The sequence below is a fragment of the Patiria miniata genome, unplaced genomic scaffold (assembly GCF_015706575.1).
Source record: "Patiria miniata isolate m_02_andy unplaced genomic scaffold, ASM1570657v1 HiC_scaffold_25, whole genome shotgun sequence".
In the NCBI taxonomy this organism is placed as follows: domain Eukaryota; kingdom Metazoa; phylum Echinodermata; class Asteroidea; order Valvatida; family Asterinidae; genus Patiria; species Patiria miniata.
In genome coordinates, this window is record NW_024037064.1 from 7,479,679 (window position 1) to 7,497,564 (window position 17,886).

At 41.4% G+C, this 17,886-nt stretch overlaps 1 protein-coding gene across 12 annotated transcripts in view; it reads left to right on the plus strand.

Annotated features, from left to right (window-relative positions):
• LOC119733277 (rho guanine nucleotide exchange factor 11-like) overlaps window positions 1–17,886 on the plus strand; it is a 98,460-nt gene that overhangs the window by 38,357 nt on the left and 42,217 nt on the right. For 10 of the 12 annotated variants that reach the window (XM_038206876.1, XM_038206867.1, XM_038206869.1 and 7 more), the window contains exons 5-10: window positions 6,342–6,399; window positions 7,424–7,563; window positions 10,171–10,251; window positions 11,621–11,742; window positions 12,828–12,909; window positions 13,991–14,029. In XM_038206876.1, the coding sequence (XP_038062804.1) occupies window positions 6,342–6,399; window positions 7,424–7,563; window positions 10,171–10,251; window positions 11,621–11,742; window positions 12,828–12,909; window positions 13,991–14,029 (522 nt within the window). Of the gene's footprint in view, window positions 1–6,341; window positions 6,400–7,423; window positions 7,564–10,170; window positions 10,252–11,620; window positions 11,744–12,827; window positions 12,910–13,990; window positions 14,030–17,886 lie in introns of all 12 variants that reach the window. The other 2 variants (XM_038206865.1, XM_038206871.1) reach the window with 2 other exon arrangements.

Consider the following 17,886-nt stretch of genomic DNA (forward strand, 5'->3'; position numbering starts at 1 on the left):
TTTGCTAGTATGAAGCTTTGTAGAAGTGTGAGTGGAGAAGCGTATAATGAAAATTGGCATTTTACGGATGTTCACTGATGATGTGCCCCTTTACGACAAGCCACATTTTGATGATGCTATCCCGCTTATAATTTGACGTCTTTGCGAGGTCTCCCAGTATGTGGCTGCCATTCCGCCGTGCCTGTCACTCAGCCATAGGAGCTATTCATAGCCCTGCCATTTCAGAGATACAGAGACAGATGTGGTCATTCTCTACACCCCCCCCCCCTCAGCCGCACACACACACGCTCACCAAACGCTGTCTCATATTTGCACCGCGCTACAGACGGAGACACACCACAAACTCTGCACACAGCTGAGCCTACAACTCCAGGGATGCTTAAGTCTTACCGAGGAAATCACATCGCTGGTCTTTTTATCCATCCACGTTCGCACTTTGACAGACTTCAGTTTTTTTTAAAGTTCGGAGCCTCGTGTGTTGATGTGGAACGGAGTTGTGTTGACTTAGAAGCTGTGGATTGATACTTATGGATTTTCTGTCGCGTCTTGTGTAAGTCATGGTTGGTTTTATCTCATGTTTCCTGTCCGTGTTTGTTAAATTACTGTCTGACGGCCCAGGCCGTTACAGCACGGCTCTAGTTTCCATCGCCCTTTTCAAAGTTGACAGTGAAACAAGAAGATAAAACTAGGAGCAATTTTGTCCGATATCGTGACAACGCTTGCAGAATATGTGATGTACGTCCATGTGCTGCAAAATTGCATCAATCACTGCTTGGAAAGTTTAGACTTGTTTGGTTTAGCAAGCTTCACACTTACATGTACGTTCATGTGGCGTTGCTGGATTTCTGTGAGATTTTGCATGATGATGATGAAATTTTAAAAATGTAATTTCAAAAATTGAATCCTTGAAAATGCATCTGTGTGTCCCATTTAACATTGTCATGTACATGTACTTGTTCAGTGGATTATCTTCGAGTACCAGTAAATGTATGATGATCTAATGTACGATCACTAATGTACATGTACATGCATGGGTGTGTGGGTAGGCATTACATTCACTGTGTGGACTTCCAAACAACAGAGGTCCACATAAACCAGGTAGAGGCGACGTTGTGTGGACTTGGCCAAGTCCACACAGTGTTTCCCCATTTCTGGAAAACAGGTTTAGATGCATTTTGGGGTTAGGTTTATCAGTGGCAAAATGAAGAGAAACACTAAAGGGAATCATACATGTAGGCCTACATGTAGAAAAAAAATTTGGTTGAAAGTGTTTTCACAGTGAGAGTAAATTGAGTTTTTTTCAGAGGTTTTTCTTAACTTCACGAAAGCAAAGGAATGCCCACACTTGGTATGTAATGTAAACATGTGTGTGCAACTATCGTGAATGGAAGAGGGAGGCCTATTATTCGTTGTTTTTGCTTTTTCTGTTTGTTTTTTAGGCAATCAATAATTTAATTCAAAATCCGTGTAGTACCTGTTATAGAAGGCTTTTAACTTAAGTATGGCAAAAGTCGGCCTTTCAGATGTTGTAACAACAAAGTCTAAGAAGACTTGTTCAAAGTCCATCTCTCCCTGAACACTTCAATGGGGAAATAGGCCCTATATATTTTGGACTCGGACTTCTTTTTTTTTTTTATAAAACTCCACCATAATCAAGATAAGTGAACACTTTTCTTCATTTACAAGGAAAATATTGGTCAACTGTAAAATTACATGTGAGTTTGTTTAACTGTAAACATAATCATCATGAAATAAAAAGTAAAATACCGGTATCAACAGGCATGCAACTTTTCCTTGGATGTGCTGATTTCCTTGCTTTTTGCTTCGCGTGAATGCCATTACAAATTGAAAGATACTGCAGAAAGTCTTGTGTTTTGAGTTTCCTCGTTTTTCTTCTTCTAAATTCGCAGTTCCACGCCTGTATCTGTCATAAACCTTAACCAAACAAAAATCCATCAGTAGACATTTCTGCTGATGTGACAATTCAGTCGTCGGGCATCTTCCCAACGAAACGCTCCGCTCACTCACATTTACTAAGTCACGTAATGTAATGTTCTCGTAGCTCACGGCAAACAGCTAGACCATCAGCGCGAACGTTATAGTTAGGATGTTCAATTGTGTGCGTGCCTGCCGTGAATGTTAACCCATTTGCAAATCCCATTATGCTTCAAGCATGCACTCGATGTCACATGAGTGGGAAACTGAAGTAGGCATGAGAAGCCACTGGGAAAAAGAGCTTACAATGTTGGAAAAGTGACAAGCTTGGCAAAAATGAATCAACATTGTCAGAATTCAGAAGTCATCTCTGAGTTGTTTTTTTGCTAGTCCAGCCTAGGGCTGTGCATCGGAACCGGGTACCCGAGTACCCGAGCGTTGATGTTAGGAACCGGTTCCAGATTATGGGATCGGGCACCCGTAACCAACTTCACAAATGACCTAGAAGGGCCTAACTTCTCAATAAAAAAGAAATGTTTTGTATGTCATTTGTGGAAAGTATTTAAAGCGAAAACCGGACTAGTGGGAAAACAAAACATATTTCATATTTGTGACGCAGCGCTGGCGAAGTTGCAGTTTTCGCCGTAAAGCTATAAAGCTCATTGTTCACACTTCTATCTTGCTACATTTTAACGCACCGATGTAGTAGTGCGGACCTTTATGCACAATCTGAACATCAACAGCAACTTCCGAGATTTCAATTTTGGGGTTGGGTTTGGTACCCACGTTTTAATTTTTTTCAATTGGGTAGCTAGTTCCCATACTACCCGAAAATGCACACCACTACTCCTGCCAATAGTCTGCACCTCACTGACTGGCTCACAAACTCGCTGTCACTTGTCGGCTGGGCAGTGCTGTTGTATAGGATTACCCATAATGTCAGTGAATAGGGGAACCATTGTGTAGATCAGTTGCACAGGTAAAGACTTGCAGTGAATAACCATTCTGAATCAGGTGAAGCATTTTGTGTACTCACAGACCAACGGCACTGTATGGGCTTGGCTTGTTGTTTTATTTTAAATCAGTTATACATGTAGTGTAAAGAAAACAAACTCTACTAAAGAGTTGAAATTCTGTTATTTTGTTATATCCTGAAACTTGTTCATATTGCTACCATCAATGAATATTCATAAAATTGAAACAATGATAAATCGTCCCTGTACCTGTTTTGGAGGCATCAAGTTTTCGAGGTTTGACCCTGTACCAGTAGCAAGGCACACTCGCAGATTCGTACCACACAACCAGTTGATTTGTTGTGTGTGCAGTACGTGTTCCACCGCCAGCCCAAAATTTTTCATTGTTTTTCTCTTGCTTACAAGAAATAAATCCTTACACCCTCGAAAACTGGTACATCGTGGATACAAATGTATACTGGTGTATGCCATTTACAGGTACATTGTAGGCGATTGTGAGCAATATTATAAAACGCTATTGTAACTTTGTTGATTACATATATTTGTATTCACCTGTCGCCTCAAAAATATGAATATTCAATCAGACACAAAGTTTGATATTTTAATATTGAATAGGCCTAATTCAAACTTGCACCATTGTGCTAACCAGTTCTCTTTCAGGATTGAATATACAGTGTATGAATATTCAATTAAATTTAAATATTTGATTATTTCAGATTGTCTCAGCTGTACTGCAATCCTGTTTACCTTGAGTATGGAATATGAATATTCAGTCAAATATTTAATTATTCGATTTGTCTGAGGCTTATTTAATACGAATCTGTTTACGTCGAGCATTGGTTATCTGTTGTTTATGACAGCAGTATTAGGGTCTGTCAGTGCTACCATTAGTCTTGCATTCCAGGCTGAAAAGTCCACATTCCTGCCGTGGTTGGCACGGCAGTAGACTGACAGACCGTATACACATGGACCGACCTATCGGAATGCCGTTTCTTTAGACACCGTCACGTTCGCCACTCTTGGGTTTCTGAAGTCTTCTAAAAGTCACATCTGTAGTTGATTCCTTCATGTCCGTTAAATGGTGCGAATTCTTGATCGCGCCTTGTGGTTGTCTTGCTGCATGCTTGCCGTCAGATGGCGCAGGGATCTTCTTATTCCATTAGCTTCGAAATGAATGATTCACAGTGGAGTTGAGCATGAACAGTAGAGGGCGCTGTTTGATCACTCAGGAGAGTAGTGTTTGGAGCACACTGCTTGTGCCCACAGTTACACCGATATTTTAGCATTACGTCTGAGGACAAGACATTGTCATTCCCTTTGTCATATAAAACACTCTCCCATACATGTACCAAGCACACACAGTTACATTCAAGGACTTTTTTTCAACAAACAATGTACGTTCAAGGACAACAAAGAATCTGTTGTTCTGTTATTGTGTGTCTGTCCTCGGAATGTACAGGTCCCTATATGTAATGCAGAAGCGCACTAGTTTAGGATGTCATAAATGCATGTTCCTGAGGAGAAGTACGGCTAATGTTCATTAGAATGTGCGCAAACCCGAACAACAATTAATTTGCCGGATAAATTGTCTGTGTATCACTTGAAGTGCTACGGTACCGGTACGGTACATGTACTTGTACACGGATTCCATAAAAACGGGGGGAAAAACATCTTGTTTTCAGCTAACAATATGTCAAATTTTGTTAAAGAGATGTTTTCACTGTTTTTTTTTATTGATCAAATGGAACTTTAGCAATTTCAAAAATTGAAATCTTCTAAAAGTGTTGTGAAAAGGCATACCTGTATACTGTACATGTACAATGTATACACATCTACCATGTTCTGCAGTGGGGACACAAGATGTACATGTCGTGTACATGTACATTGGACTGCCCAGAAAAAGGATTTGTATAGTTTTTGTGCACTAGTGTTCTACAAAGTATGGAATAGTACCCAATCACCTCCAAGCAGTTAAACAACATACTGATTGTACTCTCTACAGCACCAGTCTCAGTGCCACCAGCACTATTCACAACATAACCCCTTGTGATCTCAATATTCAAATTTAAATTCTTTTTCCCTCAGCCAGAGGGTTTGAGCATCCACTGATCGGATTAGGCTTACAAAATTGTTCTAAGATTTCACCAAGCACGTTGATGTTTTTTTTTTCTTGTGAGCTGCTCATAATGCAAATTGGGAAAGAAGCGCAAATGCAAATGCCTTGTGTAGCCTATGGGAACATGGTGCTTGTGCTCTTGAGCAAGGCACTTTACCGTTATTGCTTCGTCCTTCGGATGGGACCTAAAGCCGTAGGTGTTGGTAGATACGTGTGCTATATGTAAGACTCCATTATTATTATTATTATTATTATTATTATTATGGTGTGAGATACATTTCTATCGTCCTGTTACCCATACATTGTTGGTTTACATGTAATGAAAACTGCCTGTGCATGTATCATTTTGTTTCTGCATTCTATAGAGGACGTTGAACAATAGAGGACAATAGGGTCCCCAATTCCTGAGAGGTCCTCAATGTGAATTTGTGTACAAAACATATGGGAGGTCTTCCTAAAAAGTTGAAGTACATTGTACAAAAAGAGGGACAATAGGGGGTCCCCAATTGCCAGCAAATACACATATGCCTACATGTGTGTGTATGCGGCTTACCATTTTTCTGGTCTCAGAGATGGCCAGCCTATCCGCTTCGTGCATGGAGTACCGGTACCCCTCAATGGTATAGAAAGGGAGAGTTGGGGGAGACCACTTCATTCCAAATAACGACGCCTGACGCTAATGCAAAGGAGCTATGGCTTTGTTGTTGTCGTGTGTACTTCGTACATGTACCATACATGTATGTGCTTAAACCAGTACGCGCACGTAGTGTGCTCCCTACTGGAGAGAAAAGCGCCCTCTTGTGTTCACGCACGGAGCCCATAGTCCTCTTTGTACCTGATTGATTTACTGAGTCACTCACTGACACTTGTGAGCTGGGCAGTGCTATTGTATAGGATTACCCATCACACCAATGAATAGGCTAAGTCTGGCCCATTGTGCAGACCAAATGCATGAAAAGACTTCCAACAAGTACATGTAGCCATTCTACAATGTACATCAATGGATTAGAATTTTGTAATCGAAAATGAGGAATAGCCAGACTACATGTATTGTATAGTACAAATGCCCACTCTGAGCAAATCTCCACTTTGATTAACAGATTTCACATTAGCAAAACACACAGAACCCAAAGATCTGCCAAAACAATTCCAGCATCTTGACATCACATTGCCAAGCCTCATTCATCACTGTCCTCGCGCGAGGAGAAGTTTTAATTTTCCAAAGAACGAGGCTGTCAGGTGTTGAAGTAATGAATGTCGCACTGATGGTCCAACCCTCTATTAACCGTTATTGGCGTTCTTGTATCGTTTTTCAGGTGAATGGGACTCTAGTCACGTCTTGCAATCACCTTGAAGTTGTGAAACTCATCCGATGTGAGTATCTGTTACAGTCAATCCTGTGTCAGTCTCCATTTACGTGTCAGTATGCGTCAATTAAACGTATTGAGTTTTTATGACTTGCGGTCCGAAACGATAGTATAGCGGTACGTTCTTCCCACTGCCACACAATACACACAGGGACGCTAGATTTCAGGCATATGACTGATTCACGCTTTTTCATGTTTTGGAATAACAAAGTCAAGCATTCCATCCCCACAGTCCGGAAAATATATCCTCTTGTAAAGGTAGCATGCACAGAGAACGTTTGATTCTAGTATGATGTTTCTCAAAAGGAGCGTCAACTTTTTGGCACAAAAGTTCATGAGTAATTCCATGTTGTTTGGATATTGACGTGTACAAAACAATTGGTAAAAGCTTGCTGATATTAATTTCTCTTCTTAATTGATTTTAAAAAAGGTAAAAAATGGTCACTGCATGAGTTGCTGAGTTACCATTTTTTTGCTTCACATTTCATCAACTTCATTTTCAAAATGATCAGATTATTGCCCAGATTCAAAGTGCTCGAATTATTAACACAAAATTTATATATTTTTAGGTAGAAAACCACTCTTGATTCAATACTTGTACATCAGTTTTCATGGTTTTAGGGTACATGTACGGTATTACGAGCATTATATGTTCGACAGATAGAGCTTACAGCGAAGCATTTCTCACATCCAGGATCGGTGTATAGATTGATTGCTCTATTGCCGACTGCATGAATGTAGAATTTCCCAGTGGACCAGCCATCACTTGATCGAGTAGATCAATTCAGCAGTGTGGCTGCCGAAGATTTCATTCAGCCTCACTTCCACTGAACAGTCTGTCCCAAAGGATCTTGCTCTTGGAAAAAAGACTTAACGGTTTCCCAAGATGTGCATGAAGAGGGTTCATTACGACAAATAAATCACCTTTTAGATAAGAGATAAATTATCCATGCAAGTTTAAAGGGTTGTTTGATTGTAAATTCCATGTGTCTATGAATGACTAGACTGTTTGTATTTTTTGGGGGATGTAGCGGCATCTTACGCAGCGTTAACATTGCTTGGCCTGCCGCCAGGAATGAAGAACCAATCACCGTTATCGCCTCCTCATCAGGGCAACGCAACGGCCAAACCAAACCAACGACGTGAAGTCACACGACCTGTAGCAGTGACGGTGAGTTATTCTACCTAACCTTTCCCAGCACAGCCCAGCCTAGCCCAGCCCAAACCAAGCCAAGCCAACCCAACCCAACCCAACCCAGCCCAGACAAGCCCAGCCCAGCCCAGCCCAGCCCAGCCCAGACAAGCCCAGCCCAGCCCAGCCCAGCCCAGCCCAATGCAAATCAAACGCAATGCAAATCCAATCCACCCCAATGCAAATCCAATCCACCCAACACAATCCAACCCAACCCAACCCAGTCCAACACAACCAACCCACCCATCCCAACCCAATCCAACCCAACCCAACCCACCCATCCCAACCCAATCCAACCCAACCCAACCCATCCCAACCCAACCCAATCCAATCCAACCCAGCTCAACCCAGTGCAACCCATCCCATCCCAACCCAACCCAACCCAACCCAACCCAACCCAACCCAACCCAGCCCAACCCAGCTCAACCCAACCCAACCCAACCCAACCCAACCCAACCCAGCCCAACCCAGCTCAACCCAACCCAACCCAACCCAACCCAACCCAACCCAACCCAACCCAACCCAACCCAACCCAACCCAACCCAACCCAACCCTTACCCAGCCCAACCCAACCCACTCAACCCAACCCAACCCAACCCAACCCAACCCATCCCAACCCAACCCAACCCAACCCTTACCCAGCCCAACCCACTCAACCCAACCCAACCCAACCCAACCCAACCCAACCCATCCCATCCCAACCCAACCCAACCCAACCCTTACTCAGCCCAACCCACTCAACCCAACCCAACCCAACCCAACCCAACCCAACCCATCCCAACCCAACCCAACCCAACCCTTACTCAGCCCAACCCACTCAACCCAACCCAACCCAACCCAACCCATCCCAACCCAACCCAACCCAACCCAACCCATCCCAACCCAACCCAACCCTTACCCAGCCCAACCCACTCAACCCAGCTCAACCCAACCCAACCCAACCTAATGCAACCTAATGCAAACCAACCCACACAAGCCAACTAAGCCCAACCCACTCCAAAGCAACCCAGCTCAACTTCCCAAACAAAACATTAAAAAAAAAAAATTAAAAGCTTCATTTCTAGAAAGATCTCATTTTCAGCTTTCCTGTTTAATTTGTTTTTAAAATGTTAACGCTTGTACACATGAAAAGGTTTAACAGATCCCAAACAATTTTTTTTTATTTTGTCATTTCAGCCCACCCCCAAGAAATCCAAATAAAATCTCCCAATTGAAATAATTTTGATAAACTCAAACACATTTTAAGAGCATGTTCCTTCTCACGATTGTATCTAACCATATCAATCACAAAACCTAGCATGCCTAGGCATTCCAACAATCTCCCCAAAATGTAAACACTCTCTTGCGCACTGCTGCAAACCTGGCCAGCCAAAAGAAATCCTGGCCGAAAATCCCAAAGACGGAGGCAAAAGATCGTTTGATGGATGAGAACGCTGGACTTCTGTCCAGGGCTCGGAATGTCAGCGCAGATGGCTGGCATATGGCCCACAGAATCATCTTTCCCTTTCATTCAATATGTGCTTCTATTTGTTAGTCCTAAAGGAGCGTGGAATTTGCCACGTACCGGGTACGAAAAAAAACTTGCATCCGTAGAATTTCACTTTACTTGGCTAATCGCTTAAAGGCTATCCGACAAATTGGTTCAGGCTTGTAATTCTAGATTTTGAGATTGGGAAAAAGTATGAAATCTTGAGGGGAATGTTTTTTTTTGGGGGGGGGGGAAGTATTTTAGAATATTTTTTTTTTCGTTTGCATCTCCATGCTGCAAAAAGTCCATCATAATGCCCAAAGTTTCAGTCAGTGGAAAATTAATATTCCGTGCAGTGTAGCCACAAACTGTTCATTTTTGTAGCTCAGAGCATATTTTTATTATGCCCATGAAAAGATGAGAAAGCTATAAAAGGTTTATTTTTAGATGAGCATATGTTGGGTGAACCCCAACGACGTTAGAGGCTTGGTCAAACTCCATATTGAAAGCTGTTGGTACTGAAGATCTATTTTTTAGTAGCCATCTGTGCAGCGCCATTAACGTGCTAGTAGCCATACCAGAAATGTGCTTCTATAGGCATGCATTTGCCTAGAATCACAAAAACAAAAATCTTCATTGGGGGATAAATTTGAAAGGAAACCCTCTAACGGTATACCAACAAAAGTTAACTCCCGGTGTTTTATACAGCTCAATGCTGCCATTTTGGTGCAAAGCAGCTAATATAAACCACAATGGCCACCTCTGCCCTCACAGGTACCCATTTACTCCTGGGTTGGGAGAAGCAATGAGTGACAAAGTGCCTTGCCCAAGGGCACAGGCACCATAGCCGCAGGCTGGACTCGAACCCACAACCTGCAGACCACGAATTCAATGTTCCACATCACGAGGCCACGGCGAATTGTTCATGAATGAACTGAAACAACGTTCAACCATATAGTGTCGGGCCCCATTGCCCGCATTTGTCACAAAAACAAATACCAAATCTCTATTTGAATTTCATTTTTGTACAACTCTTTCCTTAAAAAAAATCTTAGTGCTTGTGTGTCGTACTCAAATTTTATTTACGCTGCTGATTTCATTTCATAATTTCTTATTAGCCGGAGAAAGATGCAGAGTTGAAGAATGAGCGAATGCAGACGTTGAAGGAAATGTTAGAACAGGAAAAGGAACTATATCAGGTACGTCGGAACAGTAGAGGGCGCCCTATTTAAGACCAGCTTTCTGAGGTTGATGGCATCACTGGTAACTAGTAGCCACAAGTATTGAAATGTGCAGCAGGGAACCAGGATATTGAGGCATCGTAAATGACTGGTAGTACATTGGTCTATTACAATGCACATACACGTGAAGCCATGTCAGTCAAGTCTTGGTCCTCCCATGGCTGCCACTGTACATACCCGTACATTAAGTGCATGCATACATGTACAGGAACATGTACATAAGTATGTAGATTCAGTGGGCTATGTTAAGGAGAATACACGGGAAAGTGTGGATTCGTAATTCAAGAATTCACGAGGCGCGAAGCGCCGAGTGAATTCGTTAATTAAAAATCCACACTTGCGAGGGTTTTTCTTTCGACTTAAACATTTGTGTCAACAGAAGTATTGGAAAGAATGCTGCAACCTGACGCCACAATTTTCTTCATATATCATCTCAATAAAGGCCATTCGTCGGTGGCAAAAATGATGATAAGACTGGGACTGATAAATGTTTCCAAAATTGTTAGGATAATACTTGAAATGACTCTCCATCGACATTGTACACAAGCGCGGAAGTGGCGTCAGGTTGCAACATTGTTTCCTGGCGTGTTTAGCATGTGTATCGACACATTTGTACAACCAAGTCATTTTGTGTGTATAGGCTCCTTACGTCAAAATGGATAATTCAGACAACGATTTCTTTCTGACTAAAAGTAGATTTTGCAGTGATGGCGGAAAATCTGACAGTGAAGATGCATTGGTAATTTTCGGAAAGCAAATTTTCACGCAGACGGTCGTTTTCATGCTCATTGTGGAGAACAATTGTCTGACATGTTCAAAGTGTGGATTCGTAATTCCGAATCCACACTTTACTAAAGATTCGTCGTTCCGAATCCGCACTTTGTGACCAGTGTAAGAGATTCGTAGATCCGGATCCACACTTTTAACAATAGTGTGACGTCATAGCAATGGTTTAAATCAAGTTTAATGTACATATTTGTGTGTAAGGAAAGTACTCATGCATATAACCATGTAGCACGGCCAAGGTCCATGCGAAATTCTATGCTAGTGCTATTCTGTACAAACACGCACATGTAATAAATAAAACAACTGCTATTAAGTTCGTTTACAGCTTGGGTTTTCAATCTTTGTAGTGCATCAATTTGCTTGAAGATGAATTCATTAGCGCGCTCGTGCTCGTGGAACATGGAAAATGTAGTGCGTCTGTGTCCCACATACCAGTCGGTGGGACACAGACGCACTACATTATTCCGTGTTCCACGAGCGCTCGCGGGATAACTTATAATATTGTCATTGTATTAAGCACTTTGTTTCTGTGTATTTGCAGAGAATGAAATCCGTGTATGATGTTAATCCAACGGAGAAACTCTTCAGAGAACTGAGTGGAATCACAACCAGGATAAAGGTCATGGAAAGTCAGCTCACCCGGGCCGCTAGTATGCAAGCCAAGGTGAGATCTGCAGAAATGAACATAGCGCCCTCTACCATCCATGCACAAAGCCAATAGACCACGATATGGGTTACCAGTCATTCAGGATAATCAAACCGCCATCAAAAGTGCATGCCCTTACATATTGGCACTTATGGGGTACCGGGAACAAAGGGCAACAATAGGGACAATGGTACCCCACAAGTCTGTCTTTAGAAATTGAAGTACCCCAAACCCTAAGGCTATGGGTTTTGAGCTTTCTAAGGGAACAAAGGAGAACAAGTGAAGGGGATTAGGGCCCAATAATAGTGGTACCCATAAACCCCATATAAGTGTGGGTGAACTCGCAGGGAGACAGACGCATGAAGTCAATTGTTTATTTCAACCAGAAAGGGCATTCCCATTACATCGTCTAACATAGCATCGGTGATTTTATCCCGAATGACCTTTGACCTGGACTACTTAAAGGGAAAATACAACATTTGCAAACATCAAAAAATAAAACCACCAAATCATTTTGAAATGCCTTGCTGGACTGTTAGTGAATGACAGTGTAAAGCATCCTGTAAAATCATGGCACCTGGTATACTGTCATTTTCAAGAAAAGTGGTATTTTTGTATCAATTTCCAACGCTGGTCGGCCGACCTGCGTTGGAAAAAACTGGCTTTTTTTTCAAATACTGACCCCAATTGACCATCGCACTTGTTTGCAATCGATCACACACTTATGAACGGGTACAAGCCAGCTAGACTGGTTCCCTGACCATACAATTCCCCAATGTATGTAAACTGCTCTGTTCCTTCTTATATGGAGTCAAGGAACCAGACTACAGGAAAATGATTGTTTTTCTTGGTTTTTATAGCATTTTCGAATTTAAAACCTCAAAAAAGTCAGTGTAACTATATTTGCTATATATTTCCAACCCCCAAATTCCATCCATTTCTGAAAATTAAAGCAAAAGCAAATGATGTATATTCCCTTTAATTCAGATACCAAACTAACTTTGTTATTAACCATTTTTACAGCAATAACTGAGGTGTTGAAAACTATATTAGTTCTCATATACCTTGCTTAAACTAAGTTAACCTTTTTCTTGTATGCTCCGGTCCAGACAACAGATCCTCGCGAGGTTCAAAGCTCCGCAGACCAAGAAGTGGAAAACAAAAACAGGAACGCACAGCAAAATGTAAGACTGGTTACTTTCTATAATCCATTTCTCAAGCCCGCCATGTTTACATAATAGCGCCCTCTCTTGACGAGAAATAAGAAGCCGTTCACATTTCTAATTTTAAAAAAAAGTTACATGTGATTTACAACATGTAAGTCTTAAAAAATGTTAGAAGAAATTTGAGTTTATCTGATTGAATTGGGTCTTGAAAAGAAAACACAAACGATATCTTGAGACTTACTCCTCATTTTGTTGGAGCACGTTAAATGGCTAGTACAAAATTCATCAAAAAAACAACTTAAAGTTTTCTTCACAAAAGACATATAGTTTAATTTTCTACAGCGCGTCCCAAAATACCCACCATTTTCATTGTTTGCAAAGCTCTAGCGTCGGTGCAGAAACACGTGCCGCCATTATTGTACCGTTTTAAAGCTTGGAATCTGAACTTTATCCCTGGCGAGTGTTGGTTTGATACTTAAAAGATTTTAAAAATGATTCATGTTCAAATAAAGGCATGTTGAAAACAAAATCAACCGATTTCAAGGAATATCAGATGGAAACTCGAGTCACACTTTGAGCGTGTTTTTTGAATAGGTACATATATGTACTTGCACTTGAATTTCATACTTGATACGAAGAATTCATTAAGTTTTAGTCTACGTGGATTAAAAAGAATAGGAAACACAGAAAGTAAAAGGCAACGAGATCGTCACATCATGAACATGATGAACATTTCCCACATTAGAAAATATACATTGATAGATTTACCTTGAAATCGGCTGAGGTTGTTTTTGACATGTCTTTATTTGAACACGAATCATTTCAAAACCCTTTTGAAAATCAAACCAATACTTACCAGGGATAAAGTTCAGATTCCAAGCTTTAAAATGATATAAAAAATAATCACAGCACATGTTCCCACGGTGACACTAGATCCTCGCAAAAAAACGTTGCGGGTATTTTGGGACGCGCTTTATGATAAAGTCTGTGACCCAAGCAAAAGCAGAAAAAGTCAAAGTCTTTACAAACATCTCCAATGTTTCTTCTGCATGTCCTTCATTTCTGTTCTTTGTCCTTCGTGTTGTATTTGATTTTACAGAATCATAAAGAAAAGCGTAAATCAGAAACTAGATCTTGGGTGAGTTGAGACACGCCTTTTGGGCGCGGCACAAGGGTGTGGCTACTAAAAACAGTTTTAACACTAATTTAAAAAAAAGGGCTTTGTGTTATTAAAGGTAAGGAATTCACAACTAACCATTGAAATCCATCGCACCCTTTCATTGATCACCGCACTTAATAATTCCAACAAATCTTTGTTCTGAATGTTTGTGTTGACGAAATGTGTGCAGTTGCGGTGTTGGTTTGAACTATTGAAGTAAAGGGTCAGTCCATACAATTGAGTTCAATTTTTGTGTGTGCTTGTTACTGGTACAACTTATATAAGAGTGTGTAAATTCAGGGGGAATTCTTTAACCCTAACATACCTGAATCCATCAAAATCCACACCCCTGTTTCGGGGGATTTGGGCGGCCTCGGGATACCTCCATATTGAAAAAGTTAGGGGATTTTGATGGATTCAGGACATGAAGCCTAGCGGTACCGCAGGATTTTGATGGATTCAGGATACCTCCATATTGAGCAGTTGGGGGACTCTGATGGATTCAGGATCTCAACAGATTTACGTACATGTACTGCTGTCTAAGGCCAAAAAAAAAGTCTCTGGTTTCTGGTATGCGCGCGCGTCACCGTAGCCATGCGCGTCGGCAAAATGAAAAAGTTTTTTTTCAATGAAAGATGATGTCTCAAAACCGCCAAACTCACTGGTTATACTGGAATCCTGCTGCTGCACAATTTTAACGTGTTTTTAGATGGGGTTAGTATCGAGAATAAGCTTTATGTGGCCTCTCTGGACTTCCATATATTTGCACTAAGTTTAGTCGGGCACCATTTGCAGTCATCAGCCGACATTTGAAGCCAAAAAATCAGGTAAAAAAAAAAAGCCGCTTCGCCGCACCACTTTTTGGGCAAGCTCCATACCAGAAACCGGAGACTTTTTTTGTTTGGCCTAAGTGGTGGATTCTGATGGGCTCACTGGCCACCAACTTTTTTTTGCATGGCAAAATTGATGGATTTTGACAGATTCAGGATACTTTCCAGTAAAAATGCCCAAGGGGTTAGGGTTAATGCCTTCTATCTCCATGAGTGATCATGTAAAGCCTAGTACATGCCAAACAGATACAAATGACTTTGAGGTCAGTTTTAATGGTACTTGAATAGCAACCTACACAGGTCAGGTGTGACAGAGACACAAACAAGTCACACTTTTGACCCCTCATTTATGAACTGACCCAAATCTGCTTTATCATTTGTGAGTCGGGCAGTGCTATCTTACAGGAATTAAGTGGCTATTAAATCTGGCCTACTGTGTAGACCAGATGCTTGAAAAGACTTCAGTGACAAGCCATTCTAAATCAATGGAGTAGAATTATGTGCACTTTGGGACCAGCTTTACTTGGCTTGGTCCGTTGTGTTTACCTGCACCTTTCAGAACAGGTTGCCAAGTTAGTGCCAGTTCATACTTCCTGCAAATTGCAAACGCGTAACATTTGCTACAAATTTTGCTACAAATACTCGCAGCACAAATACGTGCCGTAACCCTAACCGCCCCCAATGCTACAAAATACTACTGAGGAGTAACCTGTAGTATGCATTTCTTTCCAGTGTGCACAGCACATGTAGTATTCTGTGGTATTTGGTACTTGACCCACAACAGCCCTTTGGGGGTTAGGGTTAAATGTACATGTATGATATTAAACTGTGTTTGTGTTCACTTTCCCGCCAAGTGTGAACCCAGCCTTGCTGTGATGTTTTCGTCCTGAGTTTTTCTCCTCTTGTTCCATTATTCATATATTGTTGTTTTGGTGTCCCTTCAAAGTAGGACATTTTCCCCTTCTATTTCCCAAAACCCACTTACTGCTGAACTTAATTCCAAAAATATGCACCCTCTAAACCCCATGCACAGTTTCTTATTCCAAACCCTATAATACAATCCAATGACCCATTTTCCAAACGCCAATTCCTTTGCACTTTTCAGGAAGTTTGACAAGCAAATAAGTTAAAAAAGGCATTGCCATTTTATTTAATCAAACCGGCACCACTCCAAATTCCCAGTATTAAATCTAAGTTGTATTCAAAATGGAAAGGATTAAAGGGATCAAAAGTGATTAAGTGAATTTGAAAGAGCTACGTGCTGAGCAAAAAGTCACATAGCTCATGAAATATCCCCATGCGAGGTGAATTTTTGCAGAGTTTTCAGCCTCGCAAGGCCGTGAGGCAAGTTTCTATCCTACTTGATTTTTTCGCCTTGCAAGGTGAAAAACGCACCGTGTGCGGTCAATCTGAGCTAAGTGCTGAGCTAAAAAACTTACTCTTGCCGAAATCGGCCTGCCTAATACTCACTGTAGGGACGGAAACTACCAGAGCACTCTATTCTTTTATTGATTTTTCAGTGAATAAACACAATGTAACACAATGTAATACAATGTAATACAATGTTGTACAAAGTGCTAATGGGTTTGTCAACTGATCAATGACAATCCCTTATTCAAATTTTGACAATAGCATCTTAACAATGTAACGCCCATTTCGGACTACAAATTGCCCTGCATGCTACTCCCCATACCACCCAAATATATATTTTTATGGATTCATCAGAAGTTAAATACATTGTAACACATTGTAATCCAATGAACTGCAACTTCTGAAGGTGAATTAATGTCCCTCTTTATAACTTTCCATTTTGATTACAAAATCAGGTCCACTGGCTTCCAAATGAAAAAAATTCATCCCATGCACCCAAACAAACGTTTCTACTCGCGCCCTCTAACACCCAAACTCTACCCCCCAAACTTCCAGCCAACTGACACAGAGGTAGAAAATGATGCCTTAAGCAGAAATGGTAGAACTTTACCCTACAAACAGTCGGGTCAGTCACATGTGACATTACAAGAAACAGGGGATGAACAGTACCTACGTATGTTGTAGTTATGTCCATCATATGTCCAGTCACCAAAAAAATCACAAGTCATTTCAGAAGTGTGGTCACATGTAAAAGGGGAGGAACATTGATAGAAGAACTCCTTCACTTGAACAGCTGCTGACATGACTTAGGACTGTATGACTTGTAATGGACTTGTGATGGATTTGTGATGGACTTGTGGTGGACTTGTGATGGACTTGTGAGGGACTTGAGATGAACTTGTGATGAACTTGTGATGGACTTATTGGACTCAACCACAACATTAAACAGTCGCTCAATGGACTTGTCTGGACTTGAGTTTCACTTGTGATGGACTTGTGAGGACTTGTGAGGACTTGTGAGGACTTGTGAGGACTTGTGATGGACTTGTGAGGACTTGTGATGGACTTGTGATGGACTTGTGATGGACTTGTGATGGACTTGTGAGGACTTGTGATGGACTTGTGATGGACTTGTGATGGACCTGTGATGGACTTGTGATGGACTTGTGAGGACTTGTGATGGACTTGTGATGGACTTGTGATGGACTTGTGATGGACTTGTGAGGACTTGTGATGGACTTGTGATGGACTTATGATGGACTCAACCACAACATTAAACAGTCGCTCAATGGACTTGTCTGGACTTGAGTTTCACTTGTGATGGACTTGTGAGGACTTGTGATGGACTTGTGAGGACTTGTGATGGACTTGTGATGGACTTGTGAGGACTTGTGATGGACTTGTGATGGACTTATGATGGACTCAACCACAACATTAAACAGTCGCTCAATGGACTTGTCTGGACTTGAGTTTCACTTGTGATGGACTTGTGAGGACTTGTGAGGACTTGTGATGGACTTGTGAGGACTTGTGATGGACTTGTGATGGACTTGTGAGGACTTGTGATGGACTTGTGATGGACTTGTGATGGACTTGTGATGGACTTGTGAGGACTTGTGATGGACTTGTGATGGA